General features: G+C 40.8%; 3 protein-coding genes across 3 annotated transcripts; all 3 read left to right on the forward strand.

Annotated features, from left to right (window-relative positions):
• Positions 1-1302: 1302 nt before the first annotated feature.
• Positions 1303-13505, forward strand: LOC113161558 (transmembrane channel-like protein 7). The gene is made up of 16 exons (XM_026359198.1): positions 1303-1862; positions 2658-2916; positions 3755-3903; positions 4048-4176; positions 4268-4317; positions 4424-4569; positions 4665-4812; positions 6313-6471; positions 6581-6729; positions 6806-6872; positions 7775-7884; positions 10479-10665; positions 10965-11101; positions 11290-11433; positions 13113-13191; positions 13332-13505. Exons 1-16 carry the CDS (start codon positions 1820-1822, stop codon positions 13458-13460), a joined length of 2085 nt encoding a protein of 694 aa, XP_026214983.1. The 5' UTR covers positions 1303-1819; the 3' UTR covers positions 13461-13505.
• A 397-nt stretch (positions 13506-13902) lies between these two features.
• On the forward strand, positions 13903-16105 carry LOC113161563 (Fc receptor-like protein 5). The gene is made up of 4 exons (XM_026359205.1): positions 13903-14000; positions 14089-14115; positions 14338-14619; positions 14708-16105. The coding sequence occupies exons 3-4, from the start codon at positions 14361-14363 to the stop codon at positions 15025-15027; spliced, it is 579 nt and encodes a 192-aa protein (XP_026214990.1). The 5' UTR covers positions 13903-14000; positions 14089-14115; positions 14338-14360; the 3' UTR covers positions 15028-16105.
• Positions 16106-18071: 1966 nt separating this feature from the next.
• tmc8 (transmembrane channel-like 8) lies at positions 18072-25723 on the forward strand. Its single transcript, XM_026359197.1, has 16 exons — positions 18072-18279; positions 18989-19247; positions 20223-20371; positions 20516-20647; positions 20737-20789; positions 21350-21495; positions 21591-21738; positions 22139-22297; positions 22401-22555; positions 22632-22698; positions 22856-22965; positions 23148-23334; positions 23621-23775; positions 24621-24764; positions 25026-25104; positions 25245-25723. Exons 1-16 carry the CDS (start codon positions 18237-18239, stop codon positions 25383-25385), a joined length of 2127 nt encoding a protein of 708 aa, XP_026214982.1. The 5' UTR covers positions 18072-18236; the 3' UTR covers positions 25386-25723.
• Positions 25724-25767: the final 44 nt, after the last annotated feature.

Raw genomic sequence — 25767 nt, forward strand, 5'->3', positions numbered from 1 at the left:
CAGGAAATAGCAGAGATTGAAAAAGATGAGGTTAGGAAGGCTCTAAAAAGGATGAAGAGTGGAAAGGCTGTTGGTCCTGATGACGTACCTGTGGAGGTGTGGAAGTGCTTAGGAGAGACAGCAGTGGAGTTTTTAACCAGTTTGTTCAATAGGATTCTAGAGAGAGAGAAGATGCCTGAGGAATGGAGGAGAAGCATTCGGGGTCTGATCTTTAGGAACAAGGGTGACAAGCAGAACTGCAGCAACTACAGAGGATTAAAGTTGATGAGCCACACAATGAAGCTGTGGGAAATTGTAGTGGAAGCCAGGCTTAGGAAGAAGGTGGAGATTTGTGAGCAGCAGTATGGTTTCATGCCCCGTAAGAGCACCACTGATGCCATTTTTGCTTTGAGAATGTTGATGGAAAAGTACAGAGATGGTCAGAAGGAGCTGCATTGTGTCTTTGTAGATTTAGAGAAGGCGTATGACATGGTGCCGAGGGAGGAGCTGTGGTACTGTATGAGGTCGTCGGGAGTGGCAGAGAAGTACCTCAGAGTAGTTCAGGACATGTATGAGAGAAGTATGACGGTGGTGAGATGTGCTGTAGGTCAGACAGAGGAGTTCAAGGTGGAGGTGGGACTACACCAAGGATCAGCTTTGAGTCCCTTCTTGTTTGCTATGTTGATGGACAGGCTGACAGATGAGGTCAGACAGGAATCTCCCTGGACAATGATGTTTGCGGATGACATTGTAATTTGCAGTGAGAGTAGAGAGCAGGTGGAGGAACAGCTGGAGAGGTGGAGGTTTGCTCTGGAAAGCTAAGGCAGGGAGTGTGGAAAAGAGGTGAAGAGGCGAGTGCAGGCAGGTTGAAGCGGGTGGAGGAAGAGTGTCAGCAAGACTCAAAGGAAAGGTCTACAAGACAGTGGTGAGACCAGCTCTGCTCTATGGGTTAGAGACAGTAGCAGTAAGAAAGAGACAAGAGGCTGAGATGGAGGTAGCAGAGATGAAGATGTTGAGGTTCTCTAGGAGTGACCAGGTTAGACAGAATAAGGAACGAGCATATCAGAGGGACGGCTCACGTTGCCTGTGTTAGCAACAAAGTCAGAGAGGCCAGACTGAGATGGTTTGGACATGTTCAGAGGAGGGATAGTGAGTATATTGGTAGAAGGATGTTGGAGATGGAGCTGCGAGGCAGGAGGGCAAGAGGACGACCAAGGAGGAGATATATGGATGTTATAACAGAGGACATGAGGTTGGCTGGTGTGAGGGTAGAAGATGCCCATTATAGAGTGAGGTGGAAAAGGATGATTCGCTGTGGCGACCCCTGATGGAAAAAGCCGAAAGAGAAGAAGAAGATGTTCATTTACCATTATCCCCTTGTGAATTTCACACATGCAGTAATTTGAAAACAACTAAAATAGATTAGATTACATCACAAATTGTTACTTGAGCAGTGGAAAAGAAAATAAATCTGAATTTAAAAAACATTAAAAGGCTAAAATGTTTAATGACCAAACATTCACCTTAACCCAGATCTTCTTATTATGTTTGCGTTTTTAGTCTATGTGTGAATTTCTCCTCCTTTTATGTTGTAATATTATTTGTAGTATTTTCAGCTATGGTACCTGTGAAGCTTGCTTTTCTGTATCCTGTCACATGATTTCCTGTGACCAGTAAATTTCAGCTACAGTCAGTCTGTGGGTCTATTGAGTACTTAATGCCGATGGCGGAAGTAATTTCTTTGTAGCTTGATTGGAGCTGTATGTTGATGTTCAGTTTATAGTGAAATAAGAAGACTGGGTGTTTGAAAGTTTCTCATAAAATACAAAGTTTGAAGAAAATGGAGGAGCACAATTCTGAAAACTTCCTGAGGCTCTTGTCAGGTAACAAAAATAACACAAAACAAAATACAAACAATACAAATGTGCATTTGCATTTGTCACACCATACGTGTTTGACAGCATTGATTGTGTCTCTGTATATACATTATTTTTGTGCCATTACACTAACTGTAATCCTACATCATTTTTGTTTTATATGTGTTTAGGCATTGTTTAGAAACCTTATGGTGTTATTAAAAGAGATAAACTTAATTAATGTATAGATTTCCATACTTATTTGGATGTGCACCCAACTAACACTGGTTTACAAGACAATATTTACGTTACAGGAAAGACAAAAAACTGAGAGTAAAGCAAGTAGGCAAGGTAATACTATACAGTTGTATATAAACCAAAGGAACCTACTATACAGCAGCTGAAACGTTTAGTCACTTGATCAAAAGTTTTGGTAATTATTCAATATTATTATTATTATTATTCAGTATTCAATAGTTTGACCCACTTTCAACAAGAAGTGCCGTATATTTTGTGGTACCAGCAGCTTTAATCTGTTGTTTATAACAGTAGATGGAACAGTTCTGGGTCTTATTTCACAGATGGAACAACACAAGACTTCATCTGGGGCATTTTCCACTATTTTATAAAGTTTTAAATATGAAGTGATTCATTGATCAGAAACATAATCAGTGGATTGACAGTTGCAACCTTGTACACAGCCTGCGACTAAAACGGAGCCGAGTAAAACATAGATACATTTTTTGCAAACAACACTCTGCAGTCTAATTCATGTCTTCATGTGTTAGACATAGGAAATCACATGTGCCATTTTTACCATAGTTGAGAGCACCGGTTCCACCCTGTCGTCAGACTCCTGTGAGTACTATCAGACAGAGATATTTGACCAGCTGCCCAGTGTCCAGGCTTCGCGCCCTGTGCAGAACAGACCAGGTTTAGTGGAACCATGTGAGGCCTACCAGGGGGGCCCAGAGTCTGAGGAGTTGTGCAGTGGCCACCTGCCCAGTGGACAGAGAGACAAGGTGTCTGTGCAGCCACTAAAGCAGCTGGCCCTGTGCATTCAGGCAAAGAGAGAGGCCAGGTAGGAGAACTGATAACACACTGTCCGCTTCTACTCAATATCGCATCATAATTTCACATTCATGTAGGATTTCACCAATTTACAAATCTTCCATTTCATGATGTCTCCCACGCACATCATGTAAACAGAAGGTCCCAAAAGTCTAGATCATATGTGTCAAATTCAAGGGCCACGGGCCATATCCAACCGGGTATACAATTATATCCGGCCCGTAATAATTTATATCTCACAAGCCTAATTTCAAGTCAAAGCCGGCCAATAGATTTCTTTAATTCGATATTATTTTAACTTTTACTTAGAAGCACAATTTTTTATTTTTGTTTTTTTAGATTTTTTTTGCAGCATGTTCACATTTTGAATGTGTATTATACTTTTTTGAGTTTAAGTTTATTAATAATATAGTGTTTCGATTCATATTTATGTTAAAAAAAAATCTTTAGTTTCAGTCTGTTCAATAAATGTTCATCCTGTTCGGCCCACAACCTAAAGTGTGCTTTGAGTTTTGGTCCCTGTGCGATCGAGTTTGACACCTCTGGTCTATGCAATGATCAAACTAAAACCAGCTAAACAAAACTATTGATGAAATGCTGGACTTTTATAAAGTTGGAGGACTTCTGAAAGACACAAAAAAGTGTCCTGACTTTTAATCATCATTACAGTGTAAACTGCAGAACACTGGCGGGTAAACAGGTGTTCACTTGTAAGGTTGAAGCATTTTCCACCTTTATGTTTTGTTACTGATTAAACATTGCATTAATTGTATTTTTGTGTGTGTTTACTTAGAATATAATGTTAAGATAAAAGGTTATTGTTGAAATGTTATCCAACATGCTAACAGAGAGAGACGGAAGATGCAACTCAGCAATATTGGTTTTTGGGAGTCCTGGTGGAAGAACCAGAGCATCAAAAGGAAGAGGGCATGGGCAAAGATGGGAGAGGCTCTATCAGGCCTCTTGCCATGGCAGCACACTCTCCATGTCATTGAAGGTAAGAAATGCCTGCAGTAAGTTAGTGTTTATGGACAACTATTAGTAGGTGTTGTACTGCAATTTAGTGACAGAACAATTTCACCTTGCAGCTCAGTGTTACCGCACATCTTAAGTCCTAACATCCACCCTTGATCTGTTTCAGGCAAGTTTGGAGTTGGTGTGAAGGCCTATTTTGGGTTTTTTCGATTTCTTGTTTACTTGAACCTGCTGCACTGCATTTTTATCTGCGGTTTCATTGTGGGGCCAGCATTTTCAAAAAAAAACATCTCTGGTGAGTCAGCTGAAATGACATAATGTAGTTAAATTAATCACAACGGACTGCAGACTGCTATAGATACACGGTCGTTCTTTATGATTCACAGAGCTGGCGTTTCAAGAAAATGACTCAATTTTAGATTTCTTCAGTGGATCGGTAAGAGTTTGTTTGCATGTCCCATTTTTTCTTCTATCATATCCTAGGCCATTGGTAAAGACAGACCTCCTATAAAGTCTTCATCTCTTTCCTCATCTCTTCACAGGGCTACCTGAATCATTCTCCACTCTTTGCTAGTTTTTATAAACAAAACATTCAATTACTGAAAAAACCATGCTTGGAAACAACTTTGCTGTACATTGCTGCAATCCTCTCCATCCTCATCCTCAGTCTTATCATGGTGGTCCGCAGGTCAGTGGTCCACAACAACACAACAAAAAAGTCTTTCCTTTTACAAAAAGTCACCTCTAATAGAAACCATAATCATCTTTAAACTCCTCTGACAGAACAATAGTTGGGTACAAGCACACCTGGGTGCTCGGGAAGCGTTACAACATGAATATGAGCTATAACATCTTCTGTGGCTGGGACTTCACCATCAAGGACCCAGATGCAGCAATCCTCAAATGCAGCTTCATCAGGAATGATCTCAAGGTGAGTGGACAGACATATAGTACCTGCATGTGTGATGCGAGTCTTAGAGTGGTAAATTTAGCACAGCCAATTTGTCACTATACTGTACCCTGGTCATATAATACTGTACCCTCTCAGTATAAAACAGTAAAATACTGTTATACATAATAGCACCACAAACTGTAGCCTCCATTACCACTCAACCTTTTTCTCTGATTAAAGTCTTAATGAAGGCTTATTATTGGACTGTTATCACTGCATTGATTTCAGCTAACCGTAGCTAATAAACTGGCAATAGGGTGTTAATCTTAACATAAATTAAACTAAAACCAGAAAGACAAAATGTGATTTTTGACAACTTATCACTTTAACTACTTATAAAAAAGATCATTATGCAGCAAAGTTTCCCATGCTGCATCAAAGTATGTATAATGCAGATTTAAACATTCACATGTGCATGCCTGCAAAGCTCTTTACAACACAAAGTGGTGCACGCCCCCTAGTTGTATTTATAGATATAAGGAAATTGCGTGTTCTCATGTTTTTAATGTTTTTTGTAGAGTAACCAACTTAACATTAACATAATTACACAAAACGTATTGTGAGAAGTTTACAAATGACTCTTCTCATTAAGCCTTTTGCTTTAGCCCCCACCTTTAGTTTTGAGCAGGGGTGACAGTTATTTTTTTCATGGGGCCACATGAGAAACAAAAATATTGTGCAGGGCAAGACAGAAAGGCTGAACTCAATTCTGCATAATATTAATTATATTTCTTTATTAAAAGCAGCACATAGCATTGTTTTTGGCAAACTGGTAAGATTGGTAAAAGTATATGTTATGATTAAGCAATGAAAAAGTGAAGTTGCCTTACAAATAATTTATTCAATCAACATTTTTACCATTTTGACTGATATTCTTTTTCAGGTTTCTGTATTTCTGAGCGTATTTCATCTCGTAATGCCGACTCAAATTGTAATTCTTCAACACGGCAATCTGCTTTCCCCAAATTAAACACGTGTCTCTACCTCTGACTTCAGTCAATAAATACTTCATAGTCCATGTTTTGTTAAAAACCCTGCATTCAGCATCTACCTTTCCTTTTTTAGCGTGCGCGGACAATCATGCACAGCATTGATTTATGTATTGCGTAGCTTGCACGTAAAAAAAAAAAAAACAACTTCAAACTAAAGCAGCGCAGCTTTTGCCCATACATTAGGTAAAATTTAAAAATGTGTTTATTTTGAAATGTACAATGAACCTGAAGGCGGTCGGAGTCGAGCAATTGGCTGTATGCGGCCGGCAGGCGTACAGTGCCCAGGTGTGGTTTAGAGACCTTCCCAATACATATCACCCCGCTTTTCTGGTGCACCTGATCACATTCGAAATTTATTTATTAACTTATTATTCTGTCTTTGGAATATGTGACCAAGACAAGATGTGTACAGTGGTATGTGTTTCTTTTAAACTTTCAGGGGTTTACTAAGGTATTTCTATGTAAAAGTCTTTCTGTGTCCTTTCAGCTGCTCCTGGAGGAGCAGCGTTTCTCCCTGCGTGAGGCTCAGAGGACACTTGAACAGAAGGTGCGTCTGTACCTACTCAGATTCGTCCTCAACATACTTGTTATATCTCTGCTGAGTGGAGCCTTCTTCCTCATCTTCTTTGTCACAGAATGGACTTTGGTAAGGTTTTAAGGCTACTGATGATGTATATCTATTTTAGCTGTACAGTGTGTCCTGGATTTGGTGAATAGATTTTAAAATCTGACACTCCTGACTTTCTTGGATGAAGGACAACTCACCTCCTCAGAACCTGTTTTATGAGTATCTTTCTCCCTTCACCATCGCCTCGGTCAACCTGGTTCTTCCTGAAATCTTCCGTCGGATCTCAGCTATTGAAGACTACTCTTTCACCATGCAGGTCAATATAACACTTGTGAGGTAAGTAGAACGGAGAGAGAAACCTACTGTTCATAAACATGCACACCTGCATAAATTTACACTGTCTTTTCTTCAGGAGCATCCTCCTGAAGTTGGCGTCACTGGGGTTCTTCTTCTTTGGCCTCTCAATAGATTATCTGGACGTGAGTTACTCCAAGAAGTTGTAAATAGATACCGTCAACATATCTCTAGATCTTTGTGTCAGAAGTGTTTTCTTTCTTCTTCTTTCTCTTGGTTAGCCTTTTATTTTTGGTCCTGTGTCTTTGTGTTCTTTCATCTTATGTCTGTATGTGTCCCCGCAGTTGCCCTCCCTGCCAGAAAAGGCACTCAACCACTCAGTTCCACCTATGTCGGTCTCCGGTCCCTCTTGGTTTCCCATTTCTCAGCTGGCACCGGTCAACACACCTGCTCATCATCTTCATCCTTTTACTCCTGTTTATAAGCACCCTCATGTCTATTGTTTGTTGCTAGTGTGTCTCCCTATGTATCCTGTTGTTCCATTTGTTCGTTTCCCCGACCTCTAGCTCTTCTTCCCTGTGCGTTAGTCTTGCAGTTCATTAAGTTTGAGTTAGTCTATTCTTGTCTTTAGTCAGTTAGATCTTCTTTCTTAGTTTGTCTATTCCTCGATTACGATACGATAAGTAGTGAGCATTTTGTTTTCTTATTGATGGCCTGTGTCTCCTTCCGTCTGTAGCCAGCGTTTTGTTTTCTTACCATTTATTCATCCCTCCTAGATAGTGAGCATTTTTCATTGCTCTGTTTCCTCCTACCTTTTTGTAGTGAGCACTTTCTGTTTTTCATTATTTTTCCTCCTGCCTTCAGCAGTTTTCCGTTGTTTTGTTTCCTCTGCCTGTATACTGTTTATTTGTATTGCGTTTTTCTCTCATTATTGTTAATAAATTTTGTTCGACACTACCTATCCTGTTTGGTTCCTGCTCTTGGATCCCACAGTGTGCATTGGGTTCTTACACTTTGATATTTTCATGACTGATTTCAGGTGGATGGTAGTGTTTTTTTTAAACATTGTTTCTTCTTCTTCATGTAGGTTAATGATCCGTGTACTGAGAACGAGATTGGTAGAGAGATCTACAAGATGTGTATCTTCAACTTCCTCATCAATTTCTGCAGCGCCATCTTCTTTAACTACCCCAGGAAGTGGGTTTGCTTGTATCTTTTCTTTCTTAGTCATCACTGTGGTTTGATAGAAAGATAAATGATCTCTACGTCTTCCTTGTGTGGATTCAAAGCAGCGGGGAGATCGTAACTGTATCATTCTACATTCTCATGATTCTATTTTGTATAGGCTTCGCCCTCTAAGAGCTGTCGCTATTGGGTTTATCCCTGTGCGCATGCGCAGTTGTGAAGCTTTCTTTCGTGCCCTGTGGCAGCACCGGGCTAACTCCCTCAGATCAGCCCACGGAGTATAAGAACCCTGCGTGACCTGAGCACTGCTCCCCTTTTTACTTCAGCGCGCGATGCAGTTAATGCAGCGTGTGAAGACAAGAAGAGGATTCCATCTCAGCGTTTCACCGGCGGGGTCCGGCTGTGCCCAGGATGCAAAACCGCCTTCATCCTGGATGACAACCTCCATGCTCGCTGCGAGATCTGCCTCGGCCCCAATTATGCCAAGCTAGCCCTCACTCCTAGGGCCACGTGTCCCTATTGTACAAGTCTGCCCCTGGAGGAGAAGCAGCAGTGAGTGGACGCCTTCGCGGTCCTCCGGGAGGACGACACGTTGACACCTGGGCTAAGCCTGTGAGCTTCCACATGTGGGAAGCTATCGACTGCCTGGACCCCCCCAGCCCAGTGGGCTCCCTCCATGTAGGGCGAGAGTCCCCTGACTCGGCTCCCTCCATTGTTGGCTCTCCTCTTGGTTCCCCCCTCTTCCTGGTGGAAGACATGGGTGACGACATGACGGTTCAGCCAGCACAGCGGCACGCCGTCCCCTTTCTCCCGCCTGCCAGCTGCCTGCCAGCCACCTGCCCACCTGCAGTGCTCCTCTTCGGGACCTCCCCGAGACTATTAAGAGAGCAGCTGACAGGAAAGGTATTCCTCTGCCTCCGGAAATGCCTGCTCCAAGCAAAATGGTCGGCAACATTTACCGCAGCGAGTAAGAGGCTAAATGCCTTCAGCAGTGGCCGATTTTTCCCGCCCTCTGCCCTTTCCTATCGAATGCCGGTCAGAATTCTGGGAAGCTAAAGGCTCCGGTTGCTCGTTATCGAGCCTGGGTGACTATGCTGCAGCGTGACGTGGCTTCATATGTCTCAGCTTCCTAAACAGATTAGGAGTACACTGCCCTGAGTGTTTTACGGCCGGTTACGTTGATGCACACATTTCCCCCTCACATGTGAATTCCACTGCGGTCACACACTCTGTGCAATTGGTAGAATCCGTTCCTTACCTCTACGGCGTTGGCAAGGATGAGCTGTCCTCTCTTCTACCAACTCGACGCTTCACCCACACACCTCTTCTCTATATGGCCTCCCCACCACTCACCCACTTGTGCATGTAAGGGGTGGTTTTTCTGGATTCGCAGCCTTTCGCATTCGCCGGCCACTCGGCTCTTGCACAGCGGAGAGGGCTCTCCTCTGGCTGTCAGCCATGTTCACAGAGGCTCCACAAAAGTGTGCCCGTCTGCTCTCAGGGTGTTACTCATTGTGGCGGAGCCTGCTTCCTTTAAACAGGTGGATGAACAGTTTAATAAAACAGGGTTACAAATTGCAGTTCTTCATTCAACGGAGTGGTGGAGACAGTGATGCCGTCTCAGTTAGAGACAGTTGCTCTGCAGACGGAGTAAACAGAACTACAGGAGAAAGGAGTCACGTCAATCAACCTGAAAGACGCTTATCTCCATGTGCTCCCCACTGCCCTCCCAGTTAATCGTTTATCTGGGAGTCTGTCTGGATTCATGCAATATGACAGCGAAACTCTGCCTGGACCCGATCCGTCACAAGAGACGCATGGTGTCTGTCCCGCCCTCCATTCAGTCAGATCTAGCTTTCTGGAAAACTCCCCATGTGTTGTCAGAGGGGAGGTGGCCTTATTTCATTCTGTGACATCCACATAGCACATTCTACCAACATGAGTTTTTCTGATGTGTGTTGATTCTCTATGAGAATGAGTGCTTTTGACATTGCACAGGATGTTTACAGCCCTGCTCGAGCATGGAGCTCTCGGCGCTGCTCTCCAAGACGACAGTCTCTTATGAGTGACGCCGCCTGTGTTGGACAGGTCGTGATTGCAGAGGCCTGGGTTGTCCTAATCTGTTTCTTTAGATCCTTGTCAGGTTGGTGCAGGTGGACTGGTGTTGTTAGTGCTGTGGCCTCCAGTGGTCCAGTGAAGCATCGACTACATCCAGGTTTGGCCCTATCCCAATAGCGACAGCTCTAGAGAGCGAAGCCTATACGAAATAGAATTTTAGTTACGTATTGTAACCCCAGCTTCTATGAGTATAGGCGTAGCTCTCTAAGCTGCGGGCCTCACTGGCTTCCCCTGTGTCAGCTGAAGTAAAAAAAAGTTGGCTTTTGGGAGCAGTGCTCAGGTCACGCAGGGTTCTTATACTCTGTGGGCAGACCTGAGGGAGTTAACCCAGTGCTGGCACAGAGCCCGAAAGAAATCTTCCCAGCTGGGATAAACCCAATAGCAACAGCTCTTAGAGGGCTACGCCTATACTCATAGAAGCTGGGGTTACAATACGTAACCAATGTTCTTAAACTCTATAAATCAACTATCTTTTCTCGTTTTTACAGGTTGGTGCAGGAGAGGTACCCTACATCCTTTCTGGGCCGGTTGGCAGGGAAACAGCGCTTCCAGATCCCTTTTAATGTTTTGGAGCTGGTGTACTGTCAGACAGTGTTCTGGATGGGAGTCTACAACTGCCCTCTGCTGCCTCTGATAGGAACTGTCATACTGGTGGCCACGTTCTACATCAAGAAGGTTGTCTCAAACGTGAACCATAAGTCAATTATGAGATGTTTAAATTTGTCTTTTGCTCTTTCAATCCAGTACTACAATTCAATACTCTTTAACTGATAAAACAAAAACATTCTGACCAAGGAATTCAGATACAGACATTGACAGAAATTACTCAGTGCTAAGAAATATCAAAACCAAAGCACATAATCCCCTCAAATTACCCAAAATGCTAGAATATATGTTGGTATACGCAAGAGACAAGCTAATGACAATCCACTGTGTTTAATAATGTCTCTCTTTGTCTTTAACACTGTCTTCAGTTCATTGTGCTACGGTGCTGTGTGGCAGAGCACCGGTTGTTTCGAGGCTCCAACTCCTCCGCCTTATTCCAATTCATGTTGCTGCTCGGTCTTCTCTTGGCTGCTTCCACATTGGCCTTCCAACTCTATCAAAGAGAGTACGGGTCTAGTAACATGTACTATTAATAATGATACCTGTGTTATTTTATGCTTTAACAGTTACAGAGATCACAGTCGTCCAGAGCACTGCATGTGATGGTGTTAGTCTTCAGTGCTCTGCCTTTGTTTAGGTTTTTTATATTTTTGATTGTTACCATTTATTCAGCTTGTCCTGTTCCCTCTCCAGGTCCTACTGTGGTCCATTTGACAATGGACAAATTGTGTTTACTGCGACAGCAGTGTGCATGAACAGTCTCCCTAATGCAACACAGAAGTCTATCCGCTACCTGGCCTCTGATGCCTTCGCCCTGCCACTCATACTGGCCGAAATGTAAGAATATAAATTCAATTTATATTATATTTAATAAAAAGACTTCACTAGAAACAAAACAGCATTTTTTTCACACTGTGACACTGCAAATACAGCAGGACAGGTTTTTCCAGTTTGATGGAAAACAAGTGTACTACTACTTTGGGATTTTCAAAGCTTAGGTGAGGAGTACAGTGGCAAGAAAAAGTATGTGAACTCACTAGAAAAACACAGTCTGCCTAAAATAATACTACACTAACATTATATGTTTTTATTGAACATAACATGTAAACATTCACAGTGCAGGGTGGAAAAAGTATGTGAACCTTTGGACTTAATAACTGGTTGACCCGTCTTTGGCAGCAATAACCTCAACCAAACGTTTCCTGTAGTTCCAGATCAGACCTGCACAACGGTCTGGAGCAATTTTGGACCACTCCTCTTCACAAAACCGTTTCAGTGTAGCAATATTGGGATGTCTGGTGTGAATCACTCTTAAGGTCATGCCACAGCATTTCAATCGGGTTGAGGTCAGGACTCTGACTGGGCCGCTCCAGAAGGCGTATTTTGTTCTGTTGAAGCCATTCTTTTGTTGAATTACTTGTATGCTTTGGGTCATTGTCCCATTGTATCACCCATCCTCTGCGGCGCTTCAGTTGGTGGACAGATGGTCTTACGTTTTCCTGCAAAATGTCTTGATAAACTCTGGAATTCATTTTTCCATCAATGAGGCCCTGAGGCAGCAAAGCAACCCCAAACCATGATGCTCCTTCCGCCATGTTTTACAGTGGGGATGAGGATTTGATATTGGTGGGCTGTGCCTTTTTTCTCCACACATAGTGTTGTGTGTATTTTAACTCAATAACTCAATTTTGGTTTCATATGTCCACAGAATATTTTGCCAGTAGTGCTGTGGAGGTGCTCTTTTGCTTCAAACGTGCTGCAATATTTTTTTTGGACACCCTTCCTCCGTGGTGTCCTCCCATGTACTCCATTCTTGTTTAATGTTTTCCTTATTGTAGATGTGTCAACAAAAATGTTAACATGTGCCAGAGATTTCTTAAGTCTTTAGCTGACACTCAGGATTCTTCTTTACCTCATTAAGAATTCTGCTCTGTGCTCTTGCAGTCATCTTTACAGGACGACCACGCCTAGGGAGAGTAGCAACAGTGCTGAACTTTCTCCATTTGTAGGCATGGTTCACATCAGGCAGTGCTTCTTGAAACCAGTAAACCCAAAACAGGTGTGTGTTTTTAAAGGACAGGACAGCTTTCAGCAACGCATCCAAAATTATCACACTGATTGGACTTGAGGTTGGCTCACTCCTGGCTCCAATTAGCTCTTGGAGGGGGTTCACATACTTTTTCCACCTTGCACTGTAAATGTTTACATGTTATGTTCAATAAAAAAATGAAAACATAATGTTTGTGTAATATTATTTTAAGCAGACTGTGTTTTTCTATTGTTGTGACTTAGATGAAGATCAGAGCATATTTTATGACCAATTCATGCAAAACTCCACGTAATCCCAAAGGGTTCACATAGGTTTTTTTGCCACTGTAACTTGTGTGCAGTCACATACAGTACACACTATGCGAAAGTAGTGACTGTCACCGAAAATGTGCTGTATTAAAATAATGTAAAGTACTTTGATGTCATTTATTTGTCTTTAACTGTGACTTGAAATTTTGTTTCATCAGCATAATCTTAACCTCGTATGTGTCACGGAGACGAGCCAATCAGAGGGCCATTGAGAGACTGAAAGACATGCTAGTCATGGTAAGTCCTCATACAACGTACAGTACATACTGTACCTATAATAGCACAGAAAAAAACTAATGATATAGCAGAGAGGTTTGCAAGTGAATCATTTATGCTGAGGTCTATTAACGTGCTATGTTTTTGTGTCTCTCTCACAGAGCAGCTCAGATAAACGTTTCCTGGTGAAACAGCATACCACAATACTGAGACATTGTAGGAATCCCCGTAGAGTCTGTGCTGTGGCCACTGCAGACGACCACCCCCTCAGTCATGAGGTCACTTTTTAGTGTGTCAACTGATTAAGCGGTCAGATTATGCCTTTCATTGACTTCCACCTAAAAAGTCGTGCTCGGACCAAGCTTGTTGAATGGTTGTGAAAGGCCAATTCTTTCATTTTTCTATTGATTAAGTTGCTTTTAAATGTATTGAGCTTTATACATATGATTTCTAGATGGTATGTGGACATCTTTTTAAAAAATTGTTTGGTGTGAATAAACATTTTCTGCACATGAATAGATGTAGATGAGTTAAACTTTAATTATGTTCCAATATTCAGCTCAACTTATTTTATGTAATGCACATTAAAATCTTTGTGGTTTGTGAATTTTCCAAAGCTTTATTTGTGTTCAACATTGCACAGCACTTAAAAGCATTAAAATAAAGCCAAACGTGCAGCCAAATATGTTATCTACTTGGGACACATGTGTAACACCCCTAACTCTGACACACACACAGCCAAACACATACAACAAGCCAGAGAAACCATGTCAAACACAGAGCACTGTTGAAGAAGAATCTACAGACTCCAGATTTGTTGCCAATTTTGGGTGAGTTAGTTGAATTTCATTTTAAATGTCTACATAGATAAATAATTTAATGGACCAATATCCTTACTGCAATGTCTTTTTTTTTCAGCTCTGACAAATGTGATTGTCAAGATAAGTAAGTTTGATCACGTGTTTTTGTTGAACTCAAATATTTGCTTCATAATACAGGGCTGAGGGTAAAATGCTAATAATTCTCTGTATTCTTTGAGCTTGTGACATGCAAGTCACATAAAGTAGTTTAGTGGCTGTATCACCACATATTCTGTTTAATGTGTGTTATAAGTTAAATTTCAGGACTCCAACCCAACACTTTCTACTTCTTAATGTCACCGTATAGTTGCATCAGTCTCTATTCATCCAATGCTGACTGGTCCTGACATGGCCTACCTTCGCACCCGGGTGGTTTTCCATTGTATTGCACCTAACTCCTCGATGCCAGTCAGTTATCAGCTGATGCGGGACAATAGCGTCCTTATTGCCACTAGGACTAATCTTCAAGCGGACCAACCTGCATCATTCTTTCTAAAGGTCGCTGCGACAACAGAGGGGTTGTACCACTGCAGGGCCACAAGTGGAGGAAGCGCAGGTGTGAGCAACAGGATCAAGCTGACTGTAGTCAGTGAGTAAGAGACACCTGATCTTTTCTCCTCATTCCCAAGCTTGACTTTCTCCTTACCTTCCTAACCATACATCATTTCTACTTGTAGCTCCAGCATCAGATACCAGATTGACCTCTGACCCCTCTCCACCAGTGGTCTACCAGGGGTCATGCATCATCCTGAGCTGTGTTGTCACAGAGGGCTCCCACCTCTCCTACGCCTGGCTTTTCAACAGGAAAGAAGTAACATCTTCAAATTTGTTGTTCTTCAACCTCACTGGGAACAAGCTGGTGATAAAGCAGGTGACTCCAGAGCATGCTGGGAACTATTCATGTATCGCCTGGTCCAGGGTGCAGGATGCCAACAGGTTTTCTGGTAGCACAGAGGTCCAGGTGACTGTCAAAGGTAAAGTTATTCTGTGGGGGTAAGTCTTACTGTCTTTAACCATGTCATACATGTTGCTCTGTGGATGCAACTGAAATCCTGGTTTTGAATGAAATGTCTGAAAACTATTTTTTGGATTGCTATAAAATCTTGCTATCATGACCCCCAGGATTAACCGTAAAACTTGATTCCCTAACATTTCATCCAGCACTAGACTTAGGTCAAAACTTTATTTTATCCAAAATTTCAGTTTACACTCAAATAGCTCCAAACTAATATATTTCCCTTTAGCCTCAGCTGTGCTCAACAGGGGAACTTTCCCCTACATCTCCTGGCTCTTTAATAATTCTGTGCTTCAGTCTGAGACACATTTCGACTCCAGTTTTCAGCCTGTCCCGCCCTACTATGTCTTCACCAACCACAGGAGAACCCTGGTGCTCACTACACTGGGCCCAGATGAGTCTGAGTTCCAGGTGAAAAGATCAAGACCAGGTGTCAAATAATAGTAAATCTAAGAGGAAATTAAAACTACTCTGTTGTTTAAACAGTAGATGTGAAGTCATAACAGCCTGGGTTGTTAGCTTAGCACAAAGCCATGAAACAGCAGCACACAGTTAAACTACCTCAGTCCAAAGTTGGAAATCATGATAGGAATGAGTAATGAGAAGATCACTGTAACACAGTTCAGGGATCAGTTGGTCATTGTCTATTTATTTGATCTTCTTAAAGACATACAGTATATGTTAACCAATCAAGGCAATGACCTGATTCAACACCAGCAGATCATCCACAAAAAGAGACATGTCCCCCTCACATAGCTGTGAGGGGACATGTAAGACGACTAACAATGCAAAAACCACATCAGACATCGAAGTTCAAACACTGGTATAAAAAACAAACAAACATAGTACTATAGCTGCCATCCAGAACTGTGAGGACTTTATGTTTTAATTTTCTTATTTTACATTTCTAAAAATGTCACGTCACTCTTCTTAAAGACTTGTTTTCATCCCAGACTCATCTTAATATTTTAATCTCTCTTTTATTTCCTCTGTTGTATGCATGGAGTCTCTGCACTATTTACCACATTATATCACATCTTCTCCTGAAACAGTACCAAGTAAAGAGCACATTTTCTATATTAAAATATTGAACCATAGAGCTCATCACCACAGACGTGGTGATGGTCATGACATTCTCGTCATGTCTTTTTTTTTTGTATGTGATTGCTAAAATCAAAGCAGTCCTCTGACACTGTACGAGAAAGACAGAACATTGTGGGGGTGGGACAAGCACTCACACAGCTTGACAGGGTGTCAGATTTGCACGAATGCCAAATAAAATATGCGGAGAAAACAAAACGGAGGATAATGGACAGACGGTGAGTTTAACCACAGAGGATTGAAACAAGAAAGGTCTCACTACAACACACAGTCCTGTATTTGAATGGTGCAGAGCAAAAGCTTTGTCCCTCTGAGCCTCAGGATGTGGCTGAACAAACACACACCTCAGAGTGACACAGGGCAAATAATACAGTTAATTAATGACTAAAAACAGTTGTTGTAGATTAACTAACTAGTTCTCGTAACGTGGTAACTAAACCAGTTAGCTAGTGGCGACCAGCGGCAGGCTGCTCGTCTGTTTCATGGACTTGACAGAAGTTTCCCAAGGTGACAAAAACACGGTTTTCTACACAGCGAGCTAGTTAAAAAGCTTTTAGTCAAACCTCGAGTTGTGTGTTTGAAGTGTTTTAATGTAGATAAAAGCTTTAACTCACCCTGTCGGAGACAAACTGAGACAAACGGCTCAGTCTCTGCTCGTCACTTACGTTACGTCAGTCAAAATATCCTACACGCGTAGACAGCCGGGGAGAAACCATCGTCTCTGATGGGTTTTGTGTTTCTACTCTTTCTGTGCCAAACAATAAAACTGACGGCTAAACATTTTAATTACACCAAAGCTCCACAATTATATAGTAAATGACCGTGTTACTTTACCAAATAACTGAATCTACTTAGCAGCATTATCCTCCACTCACGACAAGTTAACGTAAATGTGACCCCCAGCAGAGCTGGCACACATGGTTCAGTCCTATTCAGACTTGAACTCCTGTCAGAAAATGTTGCTGAGAACAGGAAATAAAGTTTGTTAAGAGCAATAAACAAGCAGCGTTTCAACGAATTAACATGGAGAAAACACAAGAAATAGATAAGACTGTGTCAAGTTGTTTACTTCATCCTACATAAGTGAAAGATCACTATTAAACGTGGACACATTCAACAACATTTCAATACTTTTTACTGAAAACATTTTTCCATGACACAGTTGGAAAAACACGTGTTAATCAGTGATCTTTTCTTTCTATGTGTAGAAGTTTCTTCCAATTAGACAAACATTATAAAGTATAATTGAACATGTTTCCCACTGCTGCACACAACTAAACTGAGCAAAAGATACCAGCCTTTCCATGTACATGAAGATCATCTCAGTTTTAAAGCCACCCTATAGAGGTGAAACTAAGTGTGTTGAAATAGCTCACAAGAAATGACGCCCATGCTCATGTTTCGTTGAAAATGGTGTAAGCCTCAAATGTTCTTGTGGTCTATACGAAGTGGGTGCAAAGAGCATTTCTGCTTCATCTCACTCAGACCCATGCATTACACTGGAACATTAGTTTCCAGATGATTGAACCCTAGTGAAGCCTATCAAGTACTGTCACACACACAGACGTTTGTGTGGTTTTAGAGAAAAAGCTGGATAATAACTCACATATTTTAACTTATTTGCTGGTTGCAGCTTCTGATTTAAAACCATTATGTTCATTTACCATTATCCCCCTGTGAATTTCACACATGCAGTCATTTGAAAACAGCTAAAATAGATTAGATTACATCACAAATTGTTACTTGAGCAGTGGAAAAGAAAATAAATCTAAATTTAAAAAAACATTAAAAGGCTAAATTGTTTAATGACCACACATTCACCTTAACCCAGATCTTCTTATTATGTTTGTGTTTTTAGTCTATGTGTGAATTTCTTTCTTTTTATGTTGTAATATTATTTGTAGTATTTTCTCCAGTGAAGCTTGCATTTCTGTATCCTGTCACATGATTTCTGTGAGCAGTAAATTTCAGCTGTGGGTCGATTTAGCACTTAATGCGGAAGTCATTTCTTTGTAGCTTGAGTGAAGCTCTATGTTGAAGTTCAGTTTATTGTGAAATGAGAAGACTGGGTGTTTGAAAGTTTGAAGAAAATGGAGGAGCACAATTCTGAAAACTTCCTGAGGCTCATTTCAGGTAACAAAAATAACACGAAACAAAACACAAACAATACAAATGTGCATTTGCATTAGTTACACCATATGTGTGTTTGAGAGCACTGATTGTGTCTCTGTATATACATTATTTTTGTGCCATTACACTGACTGTAATCCTACATCATTTTTGTTTTATATGTGTTTAGGCATTGTTTAGAAACCTTATGGTATTATTAAAAAGGATACACTTAAATAATGTATAGATTTAAATATTTTAGACATTTTTTTTTTTCAAAAAACTGAGAGTAAAGCAAGTAGGCAAGATAATACTATACAGTTGTATATAAACCAAAGGAACCTATTATACAGCAGCTGAAACATTTAGTCACTTGTTCAAATTTTTTGGTAATATTCAATAGTTTGACCCACTTTCAACAAGAAGTGCCGTATATTTTGTGGTACCAGCTGCTTTAATCTCTAACAGTAGATGGAAGAGTTCTGGGTTTTATTTCGCCGATGGAACAAAACAAGACTTCATCTGGGGCATTTTCCACTATTTTATAAAGTTTTAAATATGAAGTGATTTATTGATCAGAAACTTGATCAGTGGATTGACAGTTGCAACCTTGTACACAGCCTGCGACTAAAACGGAGCCGATACATTTTTTGCAAACAACACTCTAGTCGCAGTCTAATTCATGTCTTCATGTGTTAGACAAAGGAAATCACATGTGCCATTTTTACCATAGTTGAGAGCACCGGTTCCACCCTGTCGTCAGACTCCTGTGAGTACTATCAGACAGAGATATTTGACCAGCTGCCCAGTGTGCAGGCTTCGCGCCCTGTGCAGAACAGACCAACTTTAGTGGAACCATGTGAGGCCTACCAGGGGGGCCCAGAGTCTGAGGAGTTGCGCACTGGCCACCTGCCCAGAGGACAAAGAGACAAGGTGTCTGTGCAGCCACTAAAGCAGCTGGCCCTGTGCATTCAGGCAAAGAGAGAGGCCAGGTAAGAGAACTGATAACACACTGTCCGCTTCTACTCAATATGCATCATAATTTCACATTCATGTAGGATTTCACCAATTTACAAATCTTCCAGTTTCATGATGTCTCCCAAGCACATCATGTAAACAGAAGGTCCCAAAAGTCTAGATCATATGTGGTAAACTCAAGGGCCACGGGCCATATCCAACCGGGTATACAATTATATCCGGCCCGTAATAATTTATATCTCACAAGCCTAATTTCAAGTCAAAGCCAGCCCCAAACAACGACCAAGAGATTTCTGTAATTTGATATTATTTTAACTTTTACTTAAAAGCACAATTTTTTATTATTGATAATATAATGATATTATTATTTATTTATTTTTTTTGCAGTATTTTCACATTTTGAATGTGTATTATTTTGACAGGAGATGTTTTCATGTAGAGCTAAATACTTTGAGTTTAAGTTTATTTATAATATTGTTGTTAAAAAAAAACTTTAGTTTCAGTCTGTTCAATAAATATTCATCCTGTTTGGGCCGCAACCTAAAGCGTGCTTTGAGTTTTGGCCCCGTGTCCGATGGAGTTTGACACATCTGGTCTATGCAATGATCAAACTAGATCCAGCTAAACAAAACTACTATTCTCACTCTGCCTCAAGCAGTTCTGTTAAAGTTGTATTTAATGGATGAAATGCTGGACTTTTATAAAGTTGGAGGACTTGTGAAAGACACAAAAAAGTGTCCCGACTTTTAATCCTCATTACAGTGTAAACTGCAGAACACGGATTCTGCAATTTAATTATTTCATGACCATGGTGCCACTCATAGCATAGAAAACAGGTGCTCACTTTTAAAATTGAAGCATTTTCCATCTTTATGTTTTGTTACTGAACATTGCACTTAAACATTGCATTAATTGTATTTTTGTGTGTGTTTACTTAGAATATAATGTTAAGATTAAAGGTTATTGGTGAAATGTTAACATGCTAACAGTGAGAGACGGAAGATGCAGCTCAGCAATATTGGTTTTTGGGAGTCCTGGTGGAAGAACCAGAGCATCAAAAGGAAGAGGGCATGGGCACAGATGGGAGAGGCTCTATCAGGCCTCTTGCCATGGCAGCACACTCTCCATGTCATTGAAGGTAAGAAATGCCTGCAGTAAGTTAGTGTTTATGGACAACTATTAGTAGGTGTTGTACTGCAATTTAGTGACAGAACAATTTCACCTTGCAACTCAGTGGTACCGCTCATCTTAAGTCCTAACATCCACCCTTGATCTGTTTCAGGCAAGTTTGGAGTCGGCTTGAAGGCCTATTTTGTGTTTTTTCGATATCTTGTTTACTTGAACCTGCTGCACTGCATTTTTATCTGCGGCTTAATTCTTGGACCCACAGTTTTTTTAAAACCAAACATCTCTGGTGAGTCAGCTGAAATGACATAATGTAGGTAAATTAACTAACTGAACGCTGACTGCTAAAGATACAGTTTCATTCTATATGATTCACAGAGCTTATGAAGTTTCGAGGCAATGACTCAATTTTAGATTTCTTCAGAGGATCGGTAAGACTTTGTTTGCATGTCCCATTTTTTCTTCTATCATATCCCAGCTCATTAGTTATGACAGACCGCCCCATCAAGGAAGAGGTTCCTGAGGATTGGGGCTCTAAGACTGTTGAACAGTCTCTTCCCTCAAGCCATCAGACTCCTCAACACACACACAACAAACTGAACTGAGCACACACACACTGGAATAGATGCTGCCTGTTTTCAAACTGTTTATAATGTTTACATGTTGTTTTTTTGCTGTTCTTGCACATAATTTCCACCATCGTTTTTACAGAACATCAGATGTACATTGTACATTTCAGTTACTGGTCGCTGCTGTTTTGTGTTCTGTTTTGCACTGTCTTCAGATGTCTGTCTGCACTTTCTCTTTGTGTTCTTGCACTGTTTGCACTACTTTGGACAGGATGCACTTTATGTGGCTAGGACAATTTAGCAGTCCTCAGCTCCATGTTCTGTCTTGTTACTGTCCTATGTAGCACCATGGTTCTGGAGAGACCTTCTTGACTTAACTTGACTTGACTAAGGTCTTGATCACTTACCCCATCTCTTGACAGGGCTACCTGAATCGTTCTCTAGTCTTCGCTGGTTTTTATAAACAAAACATTCGATTGCTGAATATACGATGCTTGGAAACGACTTTGCTGTACATTGCTGCAATCCTCTCCATCCTCATCCTCAGTCTTATCATGGTGGTCCGCAGGTCAGTGGTCCACAACAACACAACAAAAAAGTCTTTCCTTTTACAAAAAGTCACCTCTAATAGAAACCATAATCATCTTTAAACCCCTCTGACAGAACAACAGTTGGGTACAAGCACACCTGGGTGCTCGGGAAGCGTTACAACATGAATATGAGCTATAAGATCTTCTGTGGCTGGGACTTCACCATCAAGGACCCAGATGCAGCAATTCTCAAATCCAGCTTCATAAGGAATGATCTCAAGGTGCGTGGACAGACATATAGTACCTGCATGTGTGATGCAAGTCCTAGGGCGGAAATTTAGCACAGCCAGTTTGCCACTATACTGTAACATGGTCATATAAAACTGTACCCTCTCAGTATAAAACAGTAAAATACTGTTATACATAATAGCACCACCAACTGTAGCCTCCATTACCACTCAACCTTTTTCTCTGATTAAAGTCTTAATGAAGGCAGAATTTATTACTGGACTGTTATCACTGCATTGATTTCAGGTAACAGCTAATAAACTGGAAACAGAGTGTTAATCTTATCATAAATTAAACTAAAACCAGAAGGACAAAAGAGGTCATACAGGCTTTTAAACTTTCAGGGGTTCTACTAAGGTATTTATATGTAAAAGTCTTTCTGTGTCCTTTCAGCTGCTCCTTGAGGAGCAGCGTTTCTCCCTGCGTGAGGCTCAGAGGACACTTGGACAGAAGGTGCGTCTGTACCTACTCAGATTCATCCTCAACATGCTTGTTATATCTCTGCTGAGTGGAGCCTTCTTCCTCATCTTCTTTGTCACAGATTGGACTTTGGTAAGGTTTTAAGGCTACTGATGATAAATATCTGTTTTAGCAATACAGTGTGTCCTGGATTTGGTGAATACATTTTGATATCTGACACTCCTGACTTTCTTAGATTAAGGACAACTCACTTCCTGAGAACCTGTTCACTGAGTATCTTTCTCCCTTCACCATCGCCTCGGTCAACCTGGTTCTTCCTGAAATCTTCCGTAAGATCTCAGCTTTTGAAGACTACTCTTTCACCACGCAGGTCAATATAACACTTGTGAGGTAAGGAGAACGGAGAGAGAAACCTACCGTTCATAAACATGCACACCTGCATAAATTTACACTGTCTTTTCTTCAGGAGCATCTTCTTGAAGTTGGCCTCACTGGGGTTCTTCTTCTATAGCCTCTTAATATCACCTAAGAAAGTGAGTTGATAATGAGAATGCTTCAAGGTCTGACAGACCTTGAAGCATTCTGAGTTGTAAATCCTGAGTTGTAAATAGATACAGTTAAGATATCACTAGAGCTTGAATGATTTCAGGTGGATGGTTGTGTTTTTTTTAAACATTGTTTCTTATGTAGGATAAGCGTCTGTGTACTGAGAACGAGATTGGTAGAGGGATCTACAAGATGTGTATCTTCAACTTCCTCATGACTTTCTGCAGCGCCCTCTTCTTTAACTACCCCAGGAAGTGGGTTTGCTTGTTTCTTTCTTTTTCTTTGTTCATCATTGTGGTTTGAATGGAAAGATAAATTATCTTTACGTCTTCCTTGTGTGGATTTCAAAGCAGTGGGGAAAGATTGGAACTGTATCAATCTACATTCTCACAATTTTTCTATTTTATAAATCAACTTTCTTTTCTCGCTTTTACAGGTTGTTGCAGGAGAGGTACCCTACATCCTTTCTGGGCCGGTTGGCAGGGAAACAGCGCTTCCAGATCCCTTTTAATGTTTTGGAGCTGGTGAACTGTCAGACAGTGTTGTGGATGGGAGTCTACAACTGCCCTCTGCTGCCTCTGATAGGAACTGTCATACTGGTGGCCACGTTCTACATCAAGAAGGTTGTCTCAAACGTGAACCATAAGTCACATATGAGATGTTTAAATTTGTCTTTTCCTGTTTCAATTCAATATTGTTTAACTGGTAAAACAAAACTATTCTTACCAAAGAATTCAGATACAGACATTGAGAGAAATTACTCAGTGGAAAGAAATATCAAAGCCAAAGCACATAATCCCCTCGAATTACCCAAAATGCTAGAATATAAGGTGGTATACACAAGAGACACACTAATGAAAATCCACTGTGTTTAATAATGTCTTTCTTTGTCTTTAACACTGTCTTCAGTTCATTGTGCTACGGTGCTGTGTGGCAGAGCAGCGGTTGTTTCGAGGCTCCAACTCCTCCGTCTTATTCCACTTCATGTTGCTGCTCGGTCTTCTCTTGGCTGCTTCCACATTGGCCTTCCAACTCTATGAAACAGAACTCGGGACAAATAACATGTACTATTATTATTGATACCTGTGTTATTTTATGCTTTGACAGTTGTCCACAGATAGATAGATAGATAGATAGATAGATAGATAGATAGATAGATAGATAGATAGATAGATAGATAGATAGATAGATAGATGGGTGGATAGATAAATAGATGGATAGATAGATAGAGGGATGGATAGATAGATAGATGGATGGATGGATGGATGGATGGATAGATAGATAGATAGATAGATAGATAGATAGATAGAAACATAGATAGATAGACAGATACATAGATACATAGATACATAGATAGACAGATACTTTATTGATCCCCAAGGGGAAATTTTGGTGTTGCAGCAGCCATTACACAGAAAAAACATTAAGTAACATAATCTACACAACAATACACAAATACAGTACAAGAATAACACACAGTATAGACACTAATAACAACAAAACACACTGTAGAACTTAAATGGAAAGTGACTTAGTTACACATTGTTAAACCATCAGCGTGGACATTGACTCTCTGTCAGGGAGTGATTGTACAGGCTGATTGCTGTTGGCACAAATGACTTCCTGTACCTTTCCTTGTCACAGCGGAGCTGGAGAAGCCTCTGACTAAATCTGCTCCGCTGTTTGACAAGTGGGCTGTGGAGAGGATGTGAGCTGTTCTCCATGATGCTCAGCAGTTTGTGCAGCATCCTCCTTTCCACCACCTGCTCTAAAGGTTCCAGAGAAGCCCCCAGCACAGAGCCCCCAGTTATGCATGTGATGGTGTTAGTTTTCAGTGCTCTGCCTTTGTTTAGGTTTTTTATATTTTTGATTGTTACCATTTATTCAGCTTGTCCTGTTCCCTCTCCAGGTCCTACTGTGGTCCATTTGACAATGGACAAATTGTGTTTAATGCGACAGCAGAGTGCATGAATAGTCTCCCTAGTGCAGCACAGAAGTCTATCCACTACCTGACCTCTGAGGCCTTCGCCCTCCCACTCATACTGGCCGAAATGTAAGAATATAAATTTAATTTATATTATATTATATTTAATCAAAAAACAATAGGTCTAACTTCACTAGAAAGCAAACAGCATTTGTTTCACACTGTGACACTGCAAATACAGTGGGACAGGTTTTTCCAGTTTGAAGGAAAACAAGTGTACTACTACTCTATGACTGTCACCGAAGACATGCTGTATTAAAAGAATGTAAAGTACTTTGATGTTATTTATTTGTCTTTCACTGTGACTTGAAATACATTCTGGTTCCTCAGCATAATCTTAACCTCATATGTGTCACGGAGACAAGCCAATCAGAGGGCCATTGAGAGACTGAAAGACATGCTAGTCATGGTAAGTCCTTATACAACGTACAGTACATACTGTACCTATAATAGCACAGAAAGAAACTAATGATATAGCAGAGATGGTTGCAAGTGAATCATTTATGCTGAGGTCTATTAATGTGTTATGTTTTTGTGTCTCCCTCACAGAGCAGCTCAGATAAACGTTTCCTGGTGAAACAGCATGCCACAATATTGAGACGTCGTAGGAATCCCCGTAGAGTCTGTGCTGCGGCCACTACAGACGACCACCCCCTCAGTCATGAGGTCACTTTTTCGCGTATCAACTGATTAAGCGGTCAGATTATGCCTTTCATTGACTTCCACCTAAAAATAAAGTCGTGCTCGGACCAAGCTTGTTGAATGGTTGTGAAAGGCCAATTCTTTAATTTTTCTATTGATTAAGTTGCTTTTAAATGTATTGAGCTTTATACATATGATTTGTAGATGGTATGTGGACATCTTTTTAAAAAATGGTTTGGTGTGAATAAACATTTTCTACACATGAATAGATGTAGATGAGTTCAAATGTAATTATGTTCCAATATTCAACTCAACTTGTATTAAGATAATATTATAAAACAATGTTTTTTTATGTAATGCACATTAAAATCTTTGTGGTTTGTGAATTTTCTAAAGCTTTATTTGTGTTCAATATTGCACAGCACTTAAA

This window comes from Anabas testudineus, chromosome 1 (assembly GCF_900324465.2).
Source record: "Anabas testudineus chromosome 1, fAnaTes1.2, whole genome shotgun sequence".
Classification (NCBI taxonomy): domain Eukaryota; kingdom Metazoa; phylum Chordata; class Actinopteri; order Anabantiformes; family Anabantidae; genus Anabas; species Anabas testudineus.